This window comes from Elephantulus edwardii, unplaced genomic scaffold (genome assembly GCF_000299155.1).
Source record: "Elephantulus edwardii isolate Elephantulus edwardi_28Jun2011 unplaced genomic scaffold, EleEdw1.0 scaffold00030, whole genome shotgun sequence".
In the NCBI taxonomy this organism is placed as follows: Eukaryota; Metazoa; Chordata; class Mammalia; order Macroscelidea; family Macroscelididae; genus Elephantulus; species Elephantulus edwardii.
The window spans coordinates 12,072,195-12,084,655 of record NW_006399780.1 but is presented as its reverse complement, the minus strand read 5'-3'; the positions used below and the strand labels follow the sequence as shown (position 1 = coordinate 12,084,655).

At 41.7% G+C, this 12,461-nt stretch overlaps 1 protein-coding gene across 2 annotated transcripts in view; it reads right to left on the bottom strand.

Moving 5' to 3' along the window:
- The window catches only part of UXS1 (UDP-glucuronate decarboxylase 1), a 133,829-nt gene that overhangs the window by 37,798 nt on the left and 83,570 nt on the right, over positions 1–12,461 (bottom strand). For both annotated transcript variants that reach the window (XM_006883834.1, XM_006883835.1), the window contains exons 7-8: positions 5,517–5,621; positions 2,842–2,901 (exon numbers count right to left, since the gene is read on the bottom strand). In XM_006883834.1, the coding sequence (XP_006883896.1) occupies positions 2,842–2,901; positions 5,517–5,621 (165 nt within the window). The remainder of the gene's footprint in view (positions 1–2,841; positions 2,902–5,516; positions 5,622–12,461) is intronic.

Below are 12,461 nucleotides of genomic sequence, written 5' to 3'. Positions count from 1 at the left end.
GACCATATAGACAATGGACCTGAACCTTATTCTATCTTGTGCCATCCTCACAATCTCTTAACACACTCAATCCCATTGCTGCAGTCACAGTGTCAATCCACCTGGTGGAAGGTCTTCCTCTCCTCTGCTGTCATTACATTGTCCTACAATGAAATCTCCTCCATCCAAGGAGATAGGCGCAGGAGGGGAAGGCCCTCTATGAGGTGAATTGATTCAGTGACTGGGTTAATCGGGATGGGAGTGTCAGAGACAGTGTGACTGGCTCAGGACAGAGCAGAGTTTAGAACTGTTGTACATAGGGTCGCTATGAGTTGCAAGCGACTCGACGGCACATAACAACAACAACAATATTAAATGATACTGGTAGTTGTCTATTTTATAGCTGGAAATAAAATCAATCAAAAGATTCAAGTCTCTCAATTTTATGTCTTCATTCTCTCTTCTAAACTGTGCTTAATTTTTAGGTTGCTTATACAAATTGTAATTAAATACACTCTGTCTGACATACTTTGGGCATGTTGCAAAGAGGAACCAGTCCCTGGAGGACATCATGCTTGGAGGGTGGAAGGGCAGCACAAAAGGAGGAAGACCCTGGATGAGATGGTTTGACATGGGGGTAGGAGTATCAGAGACAATGGTATTGGCTCAAGACAAAGCAGGATTCAAAGCTGCTGTACGAAGAGTCGCTATGAGTCACAAGTGACTCAATGGCACCGAACAACAACAATATAGAAAAAAGATATATGGTTTATAAAATATGTGCCATAAAAGTGGTATTTTGAACTAATGGACAATTTTAAAAAGAAAATCTTTATAGAACCCCATGACTTTCAAACATGCCATCACCAAAACAAATCTGGAAACCAGAGACAAGTAAACCAGACGGCCAGCTAGTGTGGGCTGGGAATGCGTGGTCCAGGAACACGAGGGCCGGGAACAAGTGGTCCAGTGACAAATGGATGCCTGTTCCTCCAAAGCTTATTTTCTATTTCCTAACTCCAGTTTTTCTAATGTGCAAAATCAAATCTCTCTTTAAAATGTACCAGGGGAACAGACTATTTAAAGATACTTAGTTGCAAATTTTTATAAAATAGTTTATTTTTAGACTTTGAATTAATAGCTAATTTATGTGATACATCAGGAATTTTATTCACACTCCCAATAAAAGCAGACTGTAAAGCATATACATCTTTGCCAAGAAATCTAAAAAACAAGACAGAGGGGGAGAGAATGCAATGGTTTAGAGTTATAATTAATTTACAATCCGTCTCCTCTTTTTAGCCTTCTGTGGGGTTACTGTTATGAAGCAAGCAGGCTACAAAACTTCAGCTTACTTAACTCATCAAAGATCAGATTAAAGCACAAGCCAAATGCCATTAATTACATCACAATGATTAAATAAGCCTTTTGAAAAATGTTAAGGCAGATAATAGTAAAAGAGGTGGACGGAGGAACAAGGAGAAATGTGAAGAGACGTCACTGCATCCTTCTGGACACATGACATGACTCCCTCAGCTCTAATCTCACTGCCATCAAATCAGAATCAACTCATAGCTAACCTTCCAGTGGGTTTTCAGAGGCTGTAAATCACACAGGAGGAGACTGTCATCTTTCTCCCTAAGAGCAGTTGGTAGATTCAAACTAGCTGCCTTTGGTTGTCAGTGCAACTCATTACCACTAGGTCACCAGAGTACATGTGTATTTTAAAAGATTCCTACACCTTTCCTTTTATTAAGCCAGTCAGTGTCACCAAAAGGTACTAACCATGGACATGCAAAGTGAAAACGGAAAGTTCTTTATTGGCCAAATCATGATAAAGGAATAATAAGGAGGGGAAACGCAAGAGTCCCCTAAATTGTCCATTCCAAAAACAACTGAATAAATATAAGTGAGGTTAGAATATATATATACATGAGGTAAGGTAGACCATTCCATTAACTTCCAGAGATTTCAAAGAAGTATAGGATCTTGTGTCTTTTCCCCAGAAATTGCACAGACATAACTACATTTAGGAGATTATTTGTTTCATTGATGACTTTAAAAGAAAAATTAAAAAAACAAAGGTCACCTCAGAATTGACCCATTTACTTTCTTATTGCTTCTGTCCACAATGTGAAGCAGAAAAATCATCACGTCGGAGTCTGGCTGCCACGGAGATAAGCAAGCACTTCCCCACACAGTGCACTCATGCGGGGATTGGGTTTGAGGAGGAATCAGCATGAATTGAGATGGTAGCTTCAGTTCCCACCCTTAACATTCACTCACTCTAAGGGCAAAATAGTGTCATTGTTGGATCTGGGCTGGGGGCGGGGGGCGGGGGCGATGTGTGCTGCAGGCCGGTAAAGAGAAGTTCGTTTTTCTGGTACACTCCATTCATGATTCTTCTAGAAATCGTCAAAAAACATTTCAGGCTATCCATGCATATGTCTTCACCATGTTCTTGGAAGGTCAGATGCCACAAACAGTATTTCCACCAAAGAATAGCATATGCCAGAGAAACAGTTTGTGAAGATTAATTGATTTCTGGGGTGTTTACAGAACAGAATTATTTTTTTTAAAAAAGATAAAATAACAGGAGACTTTTGTGGAATCCTAAGAGGTGTGTCTTTAATTTGCAAGGTTGTAATTTATAGCAATCCCAGGGTGTGCATCAGAAGTTTCTGGGCGGGATGTGGGGCCGGTTCATCCTAGCCAGAGGAGATGCTGAAACAAAAGCTATTATCCATTGTAATAGGAAGTATAGGCGTGGTTTTCTTACAAAGGTCCTGCAATCATCTTTTATCTGAGACAGGATGCAACTGGGGCTGGAGCGACCACCCCCAGATGGCTCCCCTCACTCACCTCCATACACCTCAGAAGTGGAGGCCAGGAGGAGCCGTGCGCCCACTCGTTTTGCCAGTCCTGCAGGAAACAAAAACATGAGAAGCTGTCAGTTATAGGAAAGCACACGTGCAAGGGCCATTTTTATAGCCAGCTTAAGATTTTATTTATTTATTTTTTTTTTAGTGTTAAAAGTATCTGATTATATATCTTATTGACTACCTACTCTCAGTGAATCAGCTTTGAAAAGAAAATGGGAAAAATTATAAACCCCAACAACTCAATGTAAGAAAAATGGAAATGAATCTTCAGGACAACAATTCATTGGATGCTTATGGTTGTAAGCAGCACCTACGGTGCACAAATGCACAACCTGTCCTTTTGATAGGCCATGACTTATGAGCTTCATAAAAAGCCCTTTGTCGCAAAATATCACCCTTAAGGATGTGATCAGGAAGCTCCACACCGGCAGACAGAAGGCATGGTTCTTCTTACCTTACTGTCTGCTATCCACATACTTCCTGAACATTTACCCCTGCAACTTCTAACTAGGCAACACAATACCCACCCACCCACCTCCCCCCGCATTCTCCCTCCTCTTTATCTCCTTCAAAGTTCAATTTAAAGGGCACCTTCGCCATTTTTTGTCAAATTTGCTCTGACCCCCTTCTCTGCATTTGCCACTCACACCTAAGAAAACAAAACTGTTGGTTTCCAAGACAGTTCCAACTCCTGACGACCCACTTGAGTGGAGCAGAACTGCTCCTCGGGGTGTTCATGGCTATGTGACCTTTTCCAGAAACACATCACCAGGCCTTTCGTCCACGGTGCCCTCGGGTGGGGTGAAACCATTAACTTTCTGGCTGGCAGCTGAGTTCTCAGCTGTTTGTGCCAGTCAGGGACATCAGAATGGATTTGTTTCCACCAATATCTTTTTAAGAAACAAATTTATTGCCATCAAGTCAGTTCTGATCATCAACAGCAAACGTCCACTGAATGTCTCAGGCTGTGTACCTTAATGGAAGGAGACTGCCCATCTTTCTCCCTCAAAGCTGTTGGTGGACTTGAATCACAGAAGACACGCTGTTCTTTTGTTAGTAATGCTACAACAAGGCCACGAGGGTTTCTTATCTGTTTTTAAACTAGGATTAGATATGTATGAAGAGCTTCCCAAATACTCTCTTAAATACAGAGTCTCAGGTTGTAATAATTTTCCTAAAAGGATCTATGAAACTTAGCACAAAAGAGGTTCACTTCCCTTTGCCTAACATCCTGTTTCCCAAACCTTGCACTGGTGAGCTATTCTGTGTCAAGAGGACCATCACCAGAGAAGAGGAGCTGTGTCTCTAACTCCCTCAGCACCAAACCCTGCATACAAGGTGGAAGGGCAGTGTGTGCTGGCAGAAGCATTCTAGGAGAGTGAGAAGAGGCACACACAGCATCCACGAGCACTTGGGGTGAGGCAGGGTGGACCTGAACGGGTCTAGGATGAAAGTATCAAGAATAAGAGGACATATGAACATTTAGGGGAGGGGAGCAGGGATCCACAAAGAAATGCATGAAGGAAGGTCTTACTAAAGACCTTTCATCACATCAAAGATGCCAAGCACGGGCCTGGGGACGAGGAGAAATCAAGGAAAGTCAGGTGAAATTCAGTCACCTTGTCTCACAGGTAGAATGGCTGGTTAGCCGCTGTTCCTCTCAGTTTAGAAAACAAAGACTCAATCAGTTCCCTCTTCTCGGACAAGCCACCTTCTACTTTGCGCTTCTGTCCATGTCTTTCCTGGAAAGCCCTTTTCCATTCATTCCTCCCAGAGCTCCATGTCCAAATCTTACTCCCGTGCAAGCTCTTTCTCAGCTGTTGCCTTTTCCTTAGCCCCTACTAGCATTCCCCTGGTGTTTCCCTCTTAGAACTTTTCGCTTCCTACCCCATACTACTGATGTTACATGCAAGCTCTAGCTCCTCTGTGGAGTGCTAAGTTCCCTGAGATAAGGTCTTGAGTATAATCTTCATGCATATCTCTAGTCAGAGGGACCTGGCTACAACTACATTTCATAATCAGCTATCTTGTTAAATGCCATGAGTTTGATGTGCTTTTTGTTTATTATGTGTAGTTTTGCTAGAGGACAGAAGGTAGAGGGAGGGCACAGAGTGAGTGTGGAGTGGGGGAAGGAGAGGCGTCAGAGTGAGCACAGTCAGTACCTTCTCAGCAGAGGGGAAGCACTCTGTGCTGTCTACTGACCGGGACTAGCAATGATAACAGAGAGAAGGACAAACTTCCTTCCTCAATTAGGAGAATAGGTGATTATACTTCTCATGGAGCTTGACACTTGCAAATATTGAGTCTAAGAGACATAAACACCAAGCTCTGGACACCCTTTCTGTTCCTCATCTCAACAACTTCAGCAAGTTAAATTTAGTAATTTCTCAGGTCCATTTGTTGTTGTTGTTATGTGCCGCGGAGTCACCTGTTATGTACAGCAGCTCTGAAGCCTGCCCTGTCCTGAGCCAGTCTCACTGACTCCAACACACCTACCCCCATTGTCCCAGTCACTTTATCAATCCATCTCATCCAGGGTCTTCCTCTCTGAGCTGTCCCTCCACCCTTCCAAGAATGATGTCCTTCTCCAAGGACTGGTTCCTCCTGGCCACATGTCCAAAGTAAGAATAGCAAAATAAGAAAATGATAACTTACCCAACATATTTAATGTCCCAATGGTATTAGTCTTTAACGTCTTGATGGGATTATACATGTAGTTGGGAGGGGAGGCAGGAGATGCCAGGTGATATATCTGGTCAACTGAAAGAGACAAAATGAAAGCGTATTACTTCCAAGAAAAATACCAGTGCACTGTGTAACAAAAGTGTTTGATATTCAAAAGTCTAATTGTTAATAAATTATTATTTATAGAAACAAATTTATATTTACAGTTAGAATAATGTTTTTTTTTAAATGTGGCTATGTGCTATTAAGTCCCTAGTAACTCAAAGCTGACCACTCAGCGGGCTTCCAGAGGCAGTAAATTGCAGACTGCCCTTCTTTCTCCCAAGAAGCAGCTGGTCAGTTCAAACCTAGTACTTCTGGGTTGGCAGCGCAACTCCTTACCAACAGGCCACATTATCTGGAACCCAAACTTGTGCTGGGGCCTTTATTTCAGCCTTTTCTTCAAACTAGAGTTAATTTGATTACCAGATTGACTTTTCATTATATTCCCCTTGAAGAAATTTCTCTCAGATAAAGCATTCAAAACATAAGGAAGATGTTCTTTCTGACTCAGAACTATTCATGAAAATCTAACGTAGACAACGCTTAATAGTTTGTGGAGTGAATGTGGATATAAAAGCAAAGGTATCAAAGTACAGAAGACAACCTTTCACATCGTCTTTATGAATCTTGTATACACAGAGCCAGGACCTGAGATAAACTCAAGGTGAGAGGTACTGAAAGTCTTGAACAGGTAAAAGAATCTGGAGTCTGTGTATCTCTACTCTCTCACAACCATTAACTTAAGACCCAAAAGTAAGGCTGCTGCTTTCAAGGCTATTCCCACTTGCAGCGACACTACGGACAGAGAACTGTGCCACAGCATCTCAAAGATGTGCTCCTTGCAGAAGCCAACTACCCCTTCAGGTCGTCTAGAGGATTCTAGTGGCTGAACTTTTACACAGTAGCTAAGCACTTAAATCACTGCATCACCAGGGTTTCCTTAAGATGACACATACTCAAAATATCTACTTTCCATGTTAGTCACAGGTAGAGATAACACACCCACCACCTACCAGAGAGCTGAGGAATGAGGATTCCACAGTACATCTGCCCAAATGAATCCTCCCTGGCATGTAGTTTCTGCCCCTAAGTTACTGAGCACTGTGGAGGGCCTCTCCCTGTCTCCCAGCCCTCCTCAGTCCCCGCCCGGTCCTACCCACCACTTCTCATCCTCCTCCTGTCCATGCAATGACATACATTAGGAGATGGAAGTTTTAGATATGCCAGGCAGAACAGGCAAATTAAGAAAAAAAGCACGAACCAGTTCTTATAATGAAGTCTTCAATACAATTTTCTCAGAAAACATTCCCACTCACCACCTGTCCTCATGACAATCTTCTCTTTCTAGGAGGGTAGTGAGAATCAATGTATCGCATCTGGAACCCAGGCTGCCCACCTGACCTCATAGCTGCTCCACGCTGAGAGCTGGAGGTCAGTGGAGTCTGAACATCATCTTCATGCAAAGAACATTCTACGCATGCAATGATCTAGGTATGCTTGCTGCCTCATTCTACGGATGACTGTATTTTCAAGTCTAACGGTGTAAGTCTGGGGGACTAAATGCATAGTCAGTTCTTCAAGGAAAGAGTTCATTGGAGGTCATGGGAATCTTAAAAGCCAGGTAAGTGCATGGGGAAAGCAGCCATGAGAACGGTTTTCAGGTACTAGCCCCTAACCGTCTCTCACTGCTGTGGAGTCAGAACTGATGCAGAGCTGACTTTCCAGCAGCTTTTCAAAGGCTGTGAATGGCAGAGGAGGAGGTTACCCATCTTGGTCCTTCAGAGCAGCTGGCGGATGAGAATCATTTGCCTCTGGACTGGGAAAGCAATTCCCTATTCACTGGGTCATCTCAGCCCAGGTCCACTAAATAAGGCAGGCTCCTAGTACCTAGATCCTATACCAAGAACATATGTTAAAGAGACAGGAGCAACATGTGAGATCAAAGAGGCTATCTTCTGGGTAACCACATGAGGCTTGGACTTCATTCCATTGAACGGGGTTGGGGGGGGGGAAGTATTCCTAATATAATGAAATGTGCAAAGAGGAAATAAAAAGGGCCAAACTCGCTCAGTTTTTCTTAAGCTGAAGGTACTGAAGAACAAATTCAGGTCTCAAGTTTTAATACTTAAAGATGTATTGGGCAGAATATTAAATGATCCAGAAAGCATTAAAAGATGGAAGGAGTATATAAAATCACTTCACTGTAATAAAAGGAATTGGCTGACACAGAAGAATTTCAAGAAACAATGTGTGAGTAAGAGCCTGTGGTGATGAAGGAGGAAGTTCAAGCTGCTCTGAAGGAACTAGGGGGAAAAAAAAGACACACAAGGCCCCAGGAATTGATGACATACCAATTGACATACTTCAATGAATAGATGCTTTCCTGGACGACCTCACCAAGCTGTGCCAAGAAATTTGGAAGGCAACCACCCGGCCAACTAACTGGAAGAGATCCATATTTATTCCCAATCCGAAGAAAGTTGACTCAACAGAGTTTGGAAATTATTGAACAATGTTAATATTACATGCAAGCAAGATCCTGCTGAAAATTATCCAAAAACAACTGGAACAACCACATCGACTGAGTGCTACCAGATGTGCAAGCTGGGTTTAGAAGAGGCCATGGTACTAGGGATGTTATAACTAATGTTAGATGGATCTTGGCTGAAAGCAGAGAATACCAGAGGAATATTTTTCTGTGTTTCATTGACTATGTAAAGGCATTTGACTGTGTCGATCATAACAAATTATAGCTAATTCTGAGAAGAATGGTAATCTCAGAACATGTGATTGTGCTTATGTGAAATCTATACTTTGACCAGGAGACAGTAGTCAGAAAAGAGCAAGGAGACACTACATGGTTCAAAATCAGCAAAGGTGTACACCAGGGATGTGTACTATCTCCTTATCTTTTCAATCTATATGCAGAGCAGATCATTTGTGAGGGTGGGTTCTATGAGGAAGAATGTGGATCAAGATTGGAGGAAGACTCATCAACCAACTGCACTATGCCCACGACACCACCCTGCTTGCCAAACCTGAGGAGGGCCTGAGGCATTTGCTACAGAAGGTCAAGGACTGCAGCCTTCAATATAGATTGAAGCTCAACACCAAGAAAAAAAAGATTCTCACCACTGGGCTGACTGGCAGCATCATGCAGTGTTCCCTTGTTCTGTTCGCACAAACAGCTTCTTGGTCTGTGCACAGAATCCATATGAGCACAATTAAGTGTTTTGCAATTCTCATTCTTCTCAATGTGAGCCATAATTTGCTTATGATACACAAGGTCAAATGACTTCATATAATCAATAAAACAGAAAGAGACATTCTTCTGGTAGTCTCTGTTTTCAGCCAGGATCCATCGGATATCAACAATGATATCCCTAGTGCCACAGCCTCTTCTAAAATCAGCTTGTACTTCTGGTAGTTCACTGTCAGTGTACTCTTCTAGATGCTTTTAAATGATCTTCAACAATATTTTGCTTGCATGAGAAATTAATGATATGTTTGGTAGTTTCCACATTCTGTTTGACCACCTTTCTTGGGAATGAGGACAAATACGGACCTCTTCCAGTCAATCAGCCAGGTAGCTCCTGGCATACATAAACTGGTGAGCATATCCAGAGCTGCATCTGTTAGTTCAAACACGTCAATTTGTATTCTGTTGACTTCTGGGGCCTCATTTTTTTCCAGTGCCTTCAGTGCTTCTTGAACTTCATCTTTCACCACCTTTGTTTCTTATTCATATGGTACTTTCTGAAATTTTTCCATGTCAAACAATTCTTTTTGGTGCATTGATTCTGTGTATTCCTTCCATCTTCTTTTGATCCTTCCTGCATCATTCAAGATTGTGCCCGTAATAGCTTTAGTACTGATTGCAACTTGAGGCTTGAATTTGTTTTTCAGTTTTTCAACTTGAAAAATGCTGAGTGAGTTCTTCTCTTTTTATTCTCTGACTCTAGCTCTTTCGTGATAATATTTTGTTTTATCCTCTCAAGTTATCCTTTGTAATCTTTGCACCAGAACTTTTACTTTTGCATTTCTTCCACTTACTTTAGTTTCCTGATACTCTAATGCAATTTTCATAGTCTTCTCTGACATCTGTTTTGCTTTTTTCTTCCTCATCATTCATTATCATGATCTTTTGCTTTCTTCATGGATGATATCTTTGCTGTCCTCCCACAGTCCTTCTTATGGTCAATGCCTCAATTCTGTTCTTGAGATAAACCTTAAATTTAACTGCAATAGATTCAGGTCATATTTTGGCTTCTGTGGAGTAGTTTTAATTCAGCTTCAATTTAAACTTGCACATGAGTAACTGATGGTCTTTTTCACAATCAGCACTTGGTCTGGTTTTGACTGCAGACCAACAACTCTTCTCACAAATAAAGTCAATCTGATTCCTGTGCAGTTCATTGGGTGAAGTACATGTGCAAAGTCACCACTTGTGTTTTTTCAAAAGGTATTTACTATGAATAAATCATTAAGTGTACAAAACACAATCATTTGACACTAGGCCTCATTTCTGTCACCAACTACATACTTTCTTACTACCTAACATTCCTTCCCCATGGTTTCCAACTTTTGCATTCCAGTCCTCAATAATTACTAATGCACCTTGACTGCATGTTTGGTCAGTTTTGGACTGCAAAAGTTGGTAGAAACCCTAAATCTCCTCCTTTTTGGCTTGGTCTCTAACGAACCAGAACTGATCCGGTTTTGATTCAGTATCTGGTTAATTCAGCCTCAGTATGTGCACCAGTATTTTCATCAGTACATGAAGGTGACAGGCTTCATCAGGATGGACTGAGTGAAGGTCCATGAGAGAATTTCCCTAAGACATCTACCCAACAAATGAACCAATGAAAGGGGGAAAAGAATTCAATAATGACTTCACTTAGGGGAAAACTATGGCAAAGGTGTAAAAGCCTTTAAAAAAGTTGCAGGCAGAAATGAATGACTGGTTTCTGTTTGATTTCTTCTCTTTCCTAAATCCTAGACCTATGCTCTTGAGGAATTAGAAATTCAAGATCCTTGCTCTAGATCCAGAGAGGCGCTGAAAGAAAGATGCCGGAGCCTGCCAGGCTGGGGGATTCAGGATCCTGAATATTTTCAACAAGAAATAAATTTGAGGAAAAGGCAGGAGGTGGGGAGAAGAGCCAAGTTTGATGAGCATGAGTGGAGCATTCTTTTCTTTTCCTTTCTCTCTTCTTCTTTCCACGCCCCCTATTTTGTTTTGCTTTTTTATTTCTACTAATTTATTTAAAAATTTGAATACTTTTTTTCAGAGCAGATTTTCCCAATTTCCCTCCACCACCCTACTCATCAAATTGTACGACCTCATGATTAATCCCCTCTTCCCCTGCATATCCCCATTCCCCGCTCCCCCTCCTTGGATCCTCATACTCACTCTACAATAATGATTTTATACAATATTTGTTCTTGTGGGACTAAGTTGGTTTACTCAGCATAATGCTCTCCAGTCCTGTAGGATTCTTTTAAGAGCACTACCAGACTAAATCTTCCAAAACTGTCTGAAAATAAGCAAATTAGTAGAAAGGTTCTGTTCAAATAAGAGGGGAAAAAAATCCTGTAACTGCACTTCTAGTCCCATAAGATATCTTTAGTTGGTAAAGAGTTGAAAATAAAACAGACAGAGGTCTTATTATACAATCTAAGTTAATCATCTCACAAAATCCTATCAATTCTGAGGGCATTTACTTTTTCCTATTTTCAAAATCAAGTATAAAGATAGGATGACCAGCATGGAATCAGATCAATTATTTACAAATTATGCTTAAAATTCAAGGACTTTTAGTTTATTTAGCAGAGCATCTGATAAGATGTAAATTGTATTGCTTTCCTGGGGCTGGTGTAACCCAGTATAACTTGAAGTGTATCAGAATGAAAATGTAACATCTAACAATAAAGGAAAACAGAAGTCAGAATTTAAGCTTATTTCTGAAAGACTATGGAGGGTCAGTGAAAGAGAGGAAGAACCTGAACTGAACAGGAAGGACTGACACACAATAAAGCAGGGTTCAAGTGTATTGTTCATAGTGTCGCTATGAGTTGTACTTGACTGGATGGCACCTAACAACATGGGGGAGAGCCTACCTTGCCTCTCTCAGCTTCTAGTTCTTGTTGTTAGGTGCCATAAAGTCTACTACGACTCACAGTGACCCTATGAACAAAAGATCTGAACCCTGTTCTATCCTGATCTAGTCTCACACTTATTGGCACACAAGAGCCCATTGCAGCAGTCACTGTGGCAGTCTACTTGGTTGAGGGTCTTCCTCTCCTTTGCTGACCCAACACCCTCCCTAGCATCATATCTCTCTCCAAGGAATAGCACCTCCTAGCAACATGCCCAAAGTATGTGAATCAAAGCCTCACCATTCTTGCTCCTAAAGAACATTCTGGCTGCATCCTCTCCAAGACATAACTGTTTGTTCTCTTGGCTGTTCATGGAATGTTCCATGCTCTCCAACACCACAGCTCAAAGGTGTCAGTTCTTTTCATGTCCTCCTTATTCACTGTTCAGCTCTCATATCCATAGCTTCTAGTTGTTGTTGTTGTTGTTGTTATGTGCCATCGAGTCGCCTGAGACTCATAGTGACCCTATGTACAACAGCTCTAAACCCTGCACTATCCTGTGCCAATCTCACTGTCTCAGACACGCCTACCTCGGTTACCCCAGTCACTGAATCAATCCACCTCATAGAGTGTATTCCCTCCACAGTACCAAGCATGACATCCTTCTCCAAGGATTGGTCGCTTCTTGCAACATGTCCAAAGTATGTCAGACTAAGCTTCCGAATCCTTGCCTCCGAGAAACAGCCTGGTTTAACCTTCTCCAGGTTGAACCTGTTC